The sequence below is a fragment of the Trichomycterus rosablanca genome, chromosome 14 (assembly GCF_030014385.1).
Source record: "Trichomycterus rosablanca isolate fTriRos1 chromosome 14, fTriRos1.hap1, whole genome shotgun sequence".
In the NCBI taxonomy this organism is placed as follows: domain Eukaryota; kingdom Metazoa; phylum Chordata; class Actinopteri; order Siluriformes; family Trichomycteridae; genus Trichomycterus; species Trichomycterus rosablanca.
This window is the reverse complement of record NC_086001.1, coordinates 7,876,736-7,888,893: the sequence shown is the minus strand read 5'-3', so window position 1 is coordinate 7,888,893 and position 12,158 is coordinate 7,876,736. Positions and strand designations below refer to the sequence as shown.

General features: G+C 44.4%; 2 protein-coding genes across 3 annotated transcripts in view; one reads left to right on the top strand and one right to left on the bottom strand.

The window, feature by feature from the left end:
* LOC134327000 (serine/threonine-protein kinase MARK1-like) overlaps positions 1-12,158 on the top strand; it is a 48,438-nt gene that overhangs the window by 25,429 nt on the left and 10,851 nt on the right. The window contains exons 4-8 of one of the 2 annotated variants that reach the window (XM_063009091.1): positions 3,868-3,916; positions 4,316-4,381; positions 5,230-5,300; positions 6,889-6,945; positions 11,706-11,942. In XM_063009091.1, the coding sequence (XP_062865161.1) occupies positions 3,868-3,916; positions 4,316-4,381; positions 5,230-5,300; positions 6,889-6,945; positions 11,706-11,942 (480 nt within the window). The remainder of the gene's footprint in view (positions 1-3,867; positions 3,917-4,315; positions 4,382-5,229; positions 5,301-6,888; positions 6,946-11,705; positions 11,943-12,158) is intronic. The other variant, XM_063009092.1, reaches the window with a different exon arrangement.
* LOC134326578 (serglycin-like) lies at positions 6,964-11,317 on the bottom strand. The gene is made up of 4 exons (XM_063008745.1): positions 11,310-11,317; positions 9,726-9,841; positions 8,166-8,222; positions 6,964-6,983 (listed from the first exon to the last, which is right to left on the bottom strand). Exons 1-4 carry the CDS (start codon positions 11,315-11,317, stop codon positions 6,964-6,966), a joined length of 201 nt encoding a protein of 66 aa, XP_062864815.1.

Sequence of the window (12,158 nt, the reverse complement as noted above, 5' to 3'; positions counted from 1 at the left end):
ACCCTGGGTCTTCCATCTGCTGCATTGGGCACTGTGCATGGCATCTGGCATAAGATCATTTACCAATGCACACTAGAAACCTGTTCAAGGCTACCATCTGGGAAATGACTTCATTATCAGAAAAGTCTCTCAAATTATAGTGAAACTAGCTTAGCTTTGTAGCAGCTTTTAGGAAAAATGATCATTGAAGAGTGAATCCAACCTAAAAATCCCATTGGGTTGAATAAAGAACCAGAGGACAATGGCTTTTTTTGGCTGCTTCTGTATTTAAGGGTTACCACAGCAGATTTGGTCTGCATGTCAGACTTGGCACAGTTTTTACACCAGATGCCCTTCCTTCCTGATACAGTCCTCCTGTGGATAGAAGTCTGCAGCGGTAGATTAAAGATACAAGATATACTTACAGTACCTTTACATATTCTTCATTTAGCAGACGCCTTTATCCAAAGCGACTGTATACTGTAACTGTATACAGTCTGAGCAATTGAGGGTTAAGGGCCTCGCTCAATGGTGGGGTTTAAACCAGTGACCTTCTCATTCTTGGTCCAGTATGTTATCCGCTAGGCTATAACTGCCCTCAATTTTAGCAAAGCGACTAAATACATTTTAAGCAATTGAGGGTTAAGGACTCTGCTCAGTGGCCCAACAGTGGCACTGTGGTGGTGGTGGTGGGGCTTGATTTACTAGTCCAGTGCCTTAACCACTAAGCTACTACTGTCTCAGATACAGCTGGATTGGATTTTTATCAGCATGGGTTAAGAGGCTGTCGTGAAAGGAAAACTGCTGGTATATGGGTGACACCTTCCACAGTCAACCAAGCTTTACAACAGCAAGTGCTTAGAAGCTTCCTAATAGTCTTGTAAGTCTTTTAGTTTATGGCAGACTTGTTTTTAATGGTTCTTCTTTAATTAGTGCTGGCCAGTGTATCTGAAAAAAACATCATCTAAGACAGTAGTTCTCAACCAGTAGGTTTTTAACCAGTAGGGCCAGTCTCCATAGTGATTGTTTTACAATACACTGATCAGCCATAACATTAAAACCACCTCCTTGTTTCTACACTCACTGTCCATTTTATCAGCTCCACTTACCATATAGAAGCACTTTGTAGTTCTACAATTACTGACTGTAGTCCATCTGTTTCTCTGCATGCTTTGTTAGCCCCCTTTCATGCTGTTTTTCAATGGTCAGGACCCCCACAGGACCACTACAGGACAGGTATTGTTTAGGTGGTGGATCATTCTAAGCACTGCAGTGACACTGACATGGTGGTGGTGTTTTAGTGTGTGTTGTGCTGGTATGAGTGGATAAGACACAGCAGCACTGATGGAGTTTTTAAACACCTCACTGTCACTGCTGGACTGAGAATAGTCCACCAACCAAAAATATATCCAGCCAACAGCATCCTGTGACCACTGATGAAGGTCTAGAAGATGACCAACTCAAACAGCAGCAATAGATGAGCAATCGTCTCTGACTTTACATCTACAAGGTGGACCAACTAGGTAGGACTGTTTAATAGAGTGGACAGTGAGTGGACATGGTATTTAAAAACTCCATCAGCGCTGCTGTGTCTGATCCACTCATACCAGCACAACACACACTAACACACCACCACCATGTCAGTGTCACTGCAGTGCTGAGAATGATCCACCACCCAAATAATACCTACTCTGTAGTGGTCCTGTGGGGGTCCTGAACGTTGAAGAACAGGGCGAAAGCAGGCTACAAAGGTATGTAGAGAAACAGATGGACTACAGTCAGTAATTGTAGAACTACAAAGTGCTTCTATATGGTAAAATGGACAGTGAGTGTAGAAACAAGGAGGTGGTTTTAATGTTATGGTTGATCAGTGTATCTGCATGCATGGCCCAATACATAATATTTACAAATGCAGAACTGATGGAACCCACTGTTTACTACTGCAAATTCACAAGTAATTAGTAAAAAAAATTTCCCTATTTTTATTTTATTTGCTGTGTTATTCAGAGCTCTTCCTCTATGAGCTCATAAGACGACACGTCCTTGTTCTGATCCCTCGGTGGTTTAGGAAATTTAATGACAAGCTGTCAGTTTGCTGTGCCCAAATCCCTCAATGCAGCTTTAATCCTGTACAGAGCAAATAATAATGATGAAATCCTGTCATAATACACCCAGGTAGTAGAGGTCAGACTAGGACCAGAATCAAAAATAGTGCACAGGAAACGAGGCTGTGTGTGTGCCTGCACGTGTATGCCCAGTGCAGAGGTTGGCACACCCTTAAAATTCAGAGCACAAAGGCATGTATCATAGAACAGCACCATTTAGTTTGGAAGGTTCCACTGATGTTCTGTCATTAGATACAGATAATTGTCACAAATAATAAGGTGGGTGGATAGTGTAAATACATTATATGAAAGGAACGTAGTGGGGAGTTTTTTTATTATTTTGCTATGACAAGACACCATATAATAAGTGGGGCTGAAACCCGGCTGTTTCAGTCGGGCCACACGAGCACCCAGTGAATACATGGAAGCTGGATCCACCACGACCCTGACAAGGATAAGGTGGTGCTGAACTGAACTTCATAGTAATAGTAAATTAAAGTAATTTTTGGCCGCAAAGCTACTTTGGCCCAACTCATTGTGCAATACCTGTCACATGTCACTGTACTATTTACATTATTATATTTAAAGTAAAGTAACCATTCAGCTTTGGTTGTTGTGAATGTTTTTGCTATCTATCTATCTATCTATCTATCTATCTATCTATCTATCTATCTATCTATCTATCTATCTATCTATCTATCTATCTATCTATCTATCTATCTATCTATCTAAAATAAAAAAGTGTGTGTGTGTTTATTCTCTAGAATTAATGAATGATTCTGCTGTGCCAGGAACATATGTTTCTGTGAAACTGGCTTCAGTTGTTAAATTACATTTCATTAATTAGGTGGAATTTGGGAGACTAGGTGCCCCAGGGTAGCTGTATGTAGGTCATTGGTACAGATCGGACCAGTCCGTGTCAGAGAGATTTTTTATGTGTTCATTATTTGCTTATAGTGTGTGACCCTTTTACCTCGTTTTAAGCATTGTTGAATGGTTGAACTGTTGACACTCCTCTTCTGTGGGTTTAGAAATGAGTGGAAATAAACAACTGCTTTATTTAAATGTGGGAGTGAAAATGTTTTGTCTTTAGTATATTTTAGCTCAGATGTTTTTATTTATTTTTCACACTAAATGGTTTAAGCTTCTTATTGTTTCATTTCATTTTTATCAACCTCTGTATCCTGGTCAGGTCTGTGGCACCGGGAAACACCTGGCACAACACAGGAATACTCTGTACAGGGTACTAATCCATTGCAGGGCTTTGACCAATTAGTTCCCCACAATCCCTGCTCAAACCAAACACACAAATATCAAATCATGTCTGTGTAGATGCCTGGACGACCGATAGCTCTATTATAGTGTGAGTTCTATGTTTGACTTTGGTACTTTCTGGTTGAGTTTTTCTTGCACCTTTTGAGGAATTTTGATAAGCCAGCGACTTCTGGGGGATTTTACTAGTGTTTCAAGTTTTTTGCCATTTGAAAATAATGGCTCTCACTGTGGTTTGCTGGAGTCTTTCTTTAAATTTTTGTCTGACTAATATATTTAAATGATTTTAGAATTTCTTTCAATTGTTTTACTTTACATTGCAGAAAAGGTTCTATTTAACTTGTATGGCAGTGATCAACCCTGATGGCACAAAGTGTAGCCAAAGAATCGAGAAATTAGCAATTATTAAACAGACATGGTCTTCTTATCTTTGCCAATCAGGATTTATTCCACTTTTTGTTTGAGGTAATTTAGTCCCTAAAATCTTTGTTTGTCTGTTTGTTTCTAACAGCTTACCAGAGAAGTCAAAATAATGAAGTTGTTGAATCATCCAAATATAGGTAAGTACAGTTGTTTTTTTTGTTAGCTTATAACTGATAACTTCAGAGGAATCTGTGCATACTTTATGACCAAAAGTGTGTGGACATCTCTTCTAGAGTTCAAAGGAGCAACAGGAGTAAAAACAATAGTTAAAAAAAGTTAAATTTATAAATAAATGAAACTTTGTAGCAACAGTTAGAAGAAGGACCTTATTGTTCCAGTATGACTGTGCCCTGTCTCATTTTATCAATGGCTTTGTCCCAGTCATGATCGTGGCGTGTCCTTTCCCTTAGACAATGCCGTCCGGCTACTAAAAGACTAAACAATCTTTCACCAACTTTGATTTAATGTAATGGTTTAACAAATTAACTTTAGGATTTGGTAGTATTTAAAACACGTTCTTCTTTTTTCCTTTGCAGTAAAGTTATTCGAAGTCATTGAAAGTGAAAGCACACTTTTTTTAATAATGGAATATGCCAGTGGAGGTGAGTTAATCAACTATCATCTTTTTCACCAACATAAATTTCAGAAACTTTCTGCATGTTTAGAAGACTGTTAAAGAAAGTCGTAGGAAAAGAGTGTTTGCACAATCACTTAATACAGTGTTTGGCAGGACTTGAAATTTTGACACATTATTAAGTAATTTGTACTTAGTGGTGCAGCGGTCCAATGGGTTAGCCCACCACCATGTAGAGTTGCCTGGCAACTCAGTGGTTGCCAGGCACTTAACAGGAAGGAAGGGTGGCTAGTTGAGTAGCACTGTCGCCTTACAGCAAGAAGGTCCTGGGTTCGATCCCCAGGTGGGTCGGTCCGGGTCCTTTTTGTGTGAAGTTTGCATGTTCTCCCCTTGTCTGCGTTGGTTTCCTCTGGGTGCTCCGGTGTCCACCCACAGTCCAAAGACATGCAAGTGAGGTGAATTGGAGATACAAAATTGTCCATGACTGTGTTATATAACCTTTTGATCTGATGAATTTTGTGTAATGAGTAACTATTGTGTGTTTAGTATCTACGAAAGTGTGTAAAACATGAGGTTAAAATCCTAATAAACAAACAAACTGAGGAAAGAAAGGTTGGATAGGGTTTCTCCATATTACAGCAACAGATGTCTGCTCAAGGAACTGGATTTGATCTACTCATTAGAAGCTTGTTTAAGTTAACACATTAGTATTTTTGTGAACAAGGCAAAATGCCTGGCATGGGCTATGACTTACAGTAGTTGTCAACTGGAGTAGTTGGCTCCAAATGCAAAAAAATCAAACAATGGATCTGTATTTAAACACTTTCATTAGGGTATGTGATAGATGTAAAAACCCTCTGTTGTATTTTGTAACAGGTGAGGTGTTTGACTACTTGGTGGCTCATGGCAGGATGAAAGAGAAGGAAGCCAGAGCAAAGTTCCGGCAGGTAAACCAAGCCATGAATACACCATGTGTGTGTTCGAAAAGCTAGTGAGCTCTCTACAGGGACAGCGTTTTACGTCATCCTACGCGTGCTCCCGAGAATGAGGCTGTTCGAAATCCTAGATGCCTTAATATGCTCACTATTAAGGCATCTTAAAATGTCAATGTTATTTTGACTCAAGAACGAGTGAGCATCGGAAGCGTCCTTAATGATCAAGGCAATCCCAGCATTCAGTATGGCAGCTCTTCTCTCACAGAAAAAAAACAAAAAACATGGCTGACGGTGCAGGGAAACAAGTTTTTTTTAATGTTAATAAATGATTATTAATTTTTAACTTGTATTAACTTGCACAATTGTTTTTATTTGCAAGTTCCGGCTTGTCAGGGACGGTTTAACCGTTTTCGGTACACGAAGGGAGATGTTAGTTGACATGCTAGCGCGCTGTGCCACCCCATCCCATTGGTTGAATGGCAAGATGCTAACTGTGTTAGCTTAGTAAGCGAAACCCGATGGAATCGCTGTCTAAGTAGCGAGTTTGAATAACCTGCCTTATAAGTCATTGACTTATTAGAATCCTCTCTACTGAGGCAGCTGCCTATGTAGGCAGTAAGACAGCAAGGCAGCTCACTAGGTTTTCGAACACACCATTTATGTCATGATTGGTCTTGTAGATGGCTGGTTTGGTTTGATGGTTTTATATTATTATTCAAGCATTTTCTGATATGTTATTGGAGAAAATAAACTGGAACCAGGGCAGCTAAACATGATGGTTATTGTATAAATCTGTTAACCTGCCATCACCTAGTGGATACATTTAGGATATATGTGCAATGGTACATGTTTACAACATGAACATAACATTCTTAAAACTGTTTTAAATTCTATAAAAAACACACCCTTACAAAAATTATATCACAAACTAAAGGGCTTTTGAAGATCTGTTTTTTAGATTAAGCCCAAATGTGGGAAGTATAAACCAAATCTTTATATGTATAAAAATGAGTAATTAGCCATTTGACTCTTCATGACAGCTGTGGTTTATATGAATCAGAAAAACTGAGTCAGCATGTATAACTGGCATATCTTTGTAAGCTGTTAGGAGGTTTGGTATTGCTCTGGTATTGCTCTGATCTGCCGGGCTTTTTTATTCTTGGTATGCCTGTTTCCTGTGATGGTCCAGACTACTTGTCGATCTGACCTTTTTAAAGCATTTTTTCCATTTTGTGCTTTGCATACTAATGATCTAAAGCGCTGCCTATATGCCAGTAAATGCCAACTGCTTTATAAATGTGTTGTGAGCAGACATTCTGCTTAAATTTAAATCTACCATTGGGTCGTTCTATCATGTTCATACAAATTTTAGCAGCATAAATGGATAAATGGAAACAGCAGGATTTCTAACATGATATTTAAAACACTTTTGGTAGCAGTTGTAGCTTAGTGGTTTAGGTACAGGACTAGTAATCATCAGGTCACTGATGTCATTAATTTCACTGGTTCAGGTCCTTAATTTTCAAGTGCTTGCAATGTATACAGTCACATTGTAAGTCGCTTTGGATGTTTTGTTGTGTCTTGTTTTTTGGTGCTGTAGATTGTGTCAGCGGTGCAGTACTGCCATCAGAAGAAAATAGTGCACAGAGATCTCAAGGTACGCCTGAGCTTTGGTTCAGTTTTGCATTGTATTTGCTATTAAATTGAATAATGAGAAAATAAAAATACAATTAGCACCTGTAGCCAGTTTATTATGTTATATCTATTATCTTTACTATATGAAAGTAAGTGGACACCCTTCGACATTAAGTTCAGGTTGTAGCCACACCCATTGTTAACAGGTGTATAAATTTTATTATACAAAATAAATAATATGGCTTCAACTTTACATTTTAGGCATTTAGCAGACGCTTTTATTTAAAGCTACTCACAGTTATGGCTGAACACACAATTTAAGCAATTTAGGGTTAAGGGCCTTGCTCAGGAGCCCAAAAGTGGCCACTTGGCAGTGGTGTGGCTTGGATTGGCAACCTTTTGATTCCTAGTCCAGTACCTTAACCACTGAGCTACCACTGCCACCACTACCGCTGTCACTACCACTGCCACCACTACCACTGTCACTACCGCTACCACTGTCAATACTGCTGCCACTACCACTGCCACCACTACCACTGTCAATACTGCTGCCACTACCACTGCCACCACTACCACTGTCAATACTGCTGCCACTACCACTGCCACCACTACCACTGTCACTACCACTGCCACCACTACCACTGTCACTACCGCTACCACTGCCACCACTACCACTGTCAATACTGCTGCCACTACCACTGCCACCACTACCACTGTCAATACTGCTGCCACTACCACTGCCACCACTACCACTGTCACTACCACTGCCACCACTACTACTGTCACTACCGCTGCCACTACCACTGCCACCACTACCACTTTCAATACTGCTGCCACTACCACTGCCACCACTACCACTGTCACTACCACTGCCACCACTACTACTGTCACTACCGCTACCACTGCCACCACTACCACTGTCACTACCACTGCCACCACTACCACTGTCACTACCGCTACCACTGCCACCACTACCACTGCCACCACTACCACTGTCACTACCACTGCCACCACTACTACTGTCACTACCGCTGCCACTACCACTGTCACTATCGCTGCCACTACCACTGCCACCACTACCACTGCCACCACTACCACTGTCACTACCACTGTCACTATCGCTGCCACCACTACCACTGTCACTACTACTGTCACTACCGCTGCCACTACCACTGTCACTATCGCTGCCACTGCCACCACTACCACTGCCACCACTACCACTGTCACTACCGCTGCCACTACCACTGCCACCACTACTACTGTCACTACCGCTGCCACTACCACTGCCACCACTATCACTGCCACCACTACCACTGTCACTACCACTGCCACCACTACTACTGTCACTACCGCTGCCACTACCACTGTCACTATCGCTGCCACTACCACTGCCACCACTACCACTGCCACCACTACTACTGTCACTACCGCTGCCACTACCACTGCCACCACTACCACTGCCACTACCACTGCCACCACTACCACTGTCACTACCGCTGCCACTACCACTGCCACCACTACCACTGTCACTACCACTGTCACTACCACTGCCACTACCACTGCCACCACTACCACTGTCACTACCGCTGCCACTACCACTGTCACTGTCACTGCCACCACTACCACTGCCACTACCACTGCCACCACTACCACTGTCACTACCGCTGCCACTACCACTGTCACTATCGCTGCCACTACCACTGCCACCACTACCACTGTCACTACCGCTGCCACTACCACTGTCACTACTGCTGCCGCTACCACTGCCACCACTACCACTGTCACTACCGCTGCCACTACCACTGTCACTATCACTGCCACTACCACTGCCACCACTACCACTGCCACCACTTTTACTGTCACTACCGCTGCCACTACCACTGTCACTATCGCTGCCACTACCACTGCCACCACTACCACTGCCACCACTACCACTGTCACTACCACTGCCACTACCACTGCCACCACTACCATTGTCACTACCGCTGCCACTACCACTACCACTGCCACCACTACTACTGTCACTACCGCTGCCACTACCACTGTCACTATCGCTGCCACTGCCACCACTACCACTGTCACTACCACTACCACTGTCACTACCACTGCCACTACCACTGCCACCACTACCACTGTCACTACCGCTGCCACTACCACTGTCACTATCGCTGCCACTACCACTGCCACCACTACCACTGCCACCACTACCACTGTCACTACCACTGCCACCACTACCACTGTCACTACCACTGCCACCACTACTACTGTCACTACCGCTGCCACTACCACTGTCACTATCGCTGCCACTGCCACCACTACCACTACCACTGTCACTACCGCTGCCGCTACCACTGCCACCACTACCACTGTCACTACCGCTGCCACTACCACTGCCACCACTACCACTGTCACTACCGCTGCCACTACTACTGTCACTATCACTGCCACTACCACTGCCACCACTACCACTGTCACTACCGCTGCCACTACCACTGTCACTATCGCTGCCACTACCACTGCCACCACTACCACTGCCACCACTACCACTGTCACTACCACTGCCACCACTACCACTGTCACTACCACTGCCACCACTACTACTGTCACTACCGCTGCCACTACCACTGTCACTATCGCTGCCACTGCCACCACTACCACTACCACTGTCACTACCGCTGCCGCTACCACTGCCACCACTACCACTGTCACTACCGCTGCCACTACCACTGCCACCACTACCACTGTCACTACCGCTGCCACTACTACTGTCACTATCACTGCCACTACCACTGTCACCACTACCACTGTCACTACCGCTGCCACTACCATTGTCACTATCGCTGCCACTACCACTGCCACCACTACCACTGTCACTACCGCTGCCACTACCGCTGCCGCTACCACTGCCACCACTACCACTGCCACCACTACCACTGTCACTACCGCTGCCACTACCACTGTCACTACCACTGCCACTACCACTGCCACGACTACCACTGTCAATACTGCTGCCACTACCACTGCCACCACTACCACTGTCACTACCACTGCCACCACCACCACTGCCACCACTGCCACCACTGCCACTGTCACTACCGCTGCCCCCACTACCACCACTACCACCACTATCACTGCCACTACCGCTGCCACCACTACCACTGTTACTACCACTGCCACCACTACCACTGTCGCTACCACTGCCACTACCACTGTCACTACCATTGCCACTACTAATGTCGCTACTACTGCCACTGTCACTGCCACTACCACTGCCACTACTACTGTCGCTACCACTGCCACTACTACTGCCGCTGTCACTGCCACTACCACTGCCACTACTACTGTCGCTACCACTGCCACTACTACTGCCGCTGTCACTGCCACTACCACTGTCACTACTACTGTCGCTACCACTGCCACTACCACTGTTGTTACCACTGCCACTACCACTGTTGCTACCACTGCCACTACTACTGCCACTACCATTGCCACTACCACTGTCGCTACCACTGCCACTACCACTGTCGCTGCCACTGTCACTACCACTGCCACTACTACTGCCACTGTCACTGCCACTACCATTGCCACTACTACTGTCGCTACCACTGCCACCACTACCACTGTCAATACTGCTGCCACTACCACTGCCACCACTACCACCACTACCACTGCCACCACTACCACTGTCACTACCGCTGCCCCCACTACCACCACTATCACTGCCACTACCGCTGCCACCACTACCACTGTTACTACCACTGTTACTACCACTGCCACCACTACCACTGCCACTACCACTGTCACTGCCACTACCACTGCCACTACTACTGTCGCTACCACTGCCACTACTACTGCCACTGTCACTGCCACTACCACTGTCACTACTACTGTCGCTACCACTACCACTGTTGCTGCCACTGTCACTACCACTGCCACTACTACTGCCACTGTCACTGCCACTACCACTGTCACTACTACTGTCGCTACCACTGTCACTGCCACTACCATTGCCACTACCACTGTCGCTACCACTGCCACTACCATTGTCGCTGCCACTGTCACTACCACTGCCACTACCACTGTCACTACCACTGCCACTACCACTGTCACTACCACTGCCACTGTCACTACCACTGCCATTACCACTGTCGCTATCACTGTCACTACCACTGTCACTGCCACTGCCACTACCACTGCCACTCCCACTGTCACTACCACTGCCACCACTGCCACTACCACTGTTGCTACCACTGCCACTCAAACTTTTTTGGCAAAAGTTCTAGGACAGCCCTTTTTGTTTTATTATGTCTTACTGTGCCCTGTGCACAAAGCAAGGTCAGTAAAGACATGATTTAACAAGAGGGCAGCATTATATAAATGCCCTACATGCTCATTCTTAGATGTCCACAAACTTGTAGCCATGTAGTCTACGCTGCACTTACTTTCCTTGCCATTAGATGGTATTACAGTGATGTTATTAGAATGGACTAGAATACTTTAACAGAATACCCTCCCAATGATGTCTGATAATCCTATAGTGCCCCCTTTTCACTAATGGACAGGACACAGTCCATTGACATCTTATAGTAGGCATGGTATGGTAGGTATACATAAATGGCCACTATGTACCATGTACCTAACTGGCAGCTAGTCTATCAGTCCTAACAGGTGTGCTGCACACATTCTACGCTTAAAAATGTGTAAATATTAAAAGAATTCTGTGACTTCTAACTTCCACAAACTTTGAATTTACAAGTATTGGCTCTTCATTAAAAACCCAAGGCTGAGAACCTGTTACTGGATGCCGACATGAACATCAAGATCGCAGACTTTGGCTTCAGCAATGAGTTCATGGTGGGAAGTAAGCTGGACACGTTTTGTGGCAGTCCTCCCTATGCTGCCCCCGAACTTTTCCAGGGCAAAAAATACGATGGGCCTGAGGTAGATGTGTGGAGTCTTGGGGTCATCCTGTATACACTCGTCAGTGGATCGCTACCCTTTGACGGCCAAAACCTGAAGGTGTGTTTATGTTTTTTCTAGTCTGCTATACAGCTAAATATGTTTTTCTATACATGCATACACTGCATTTGCCAAGCTACTGTACACACACACTCTCTGAGTCTGTCAGAAAACCTTGTGATCTGGATCCATCACCACCCTGATCATTGTAAGATAATTTTTTTTTAAATAAACAATGTAGTATTATCATTTTTTTCTGTTGTTATATTATTAGTA

What these genes read in the sequence shown, in the direction of transcription:
- LOC134326578 (XM_063008745.1), bottom strand. An exon ending in TGGCAGCGGTAGTGACAGTG is followed by an intron (nt 8,223 to 9,725) that starts GTAGTGGTGACA and finishes GTAGTGGTGGCA; the next exon opens with GTGATAGTGGTGGCAGTGGT. An exon ending in CAGTAGTAGTGGTGGCAGTG is followed by an intron (nt 6,984 to 8,165) that starts GTAGTGGCAGCG and finishes TCAATTTAATAG; the next exon opens with CAAATACAATGCAAAACTGA.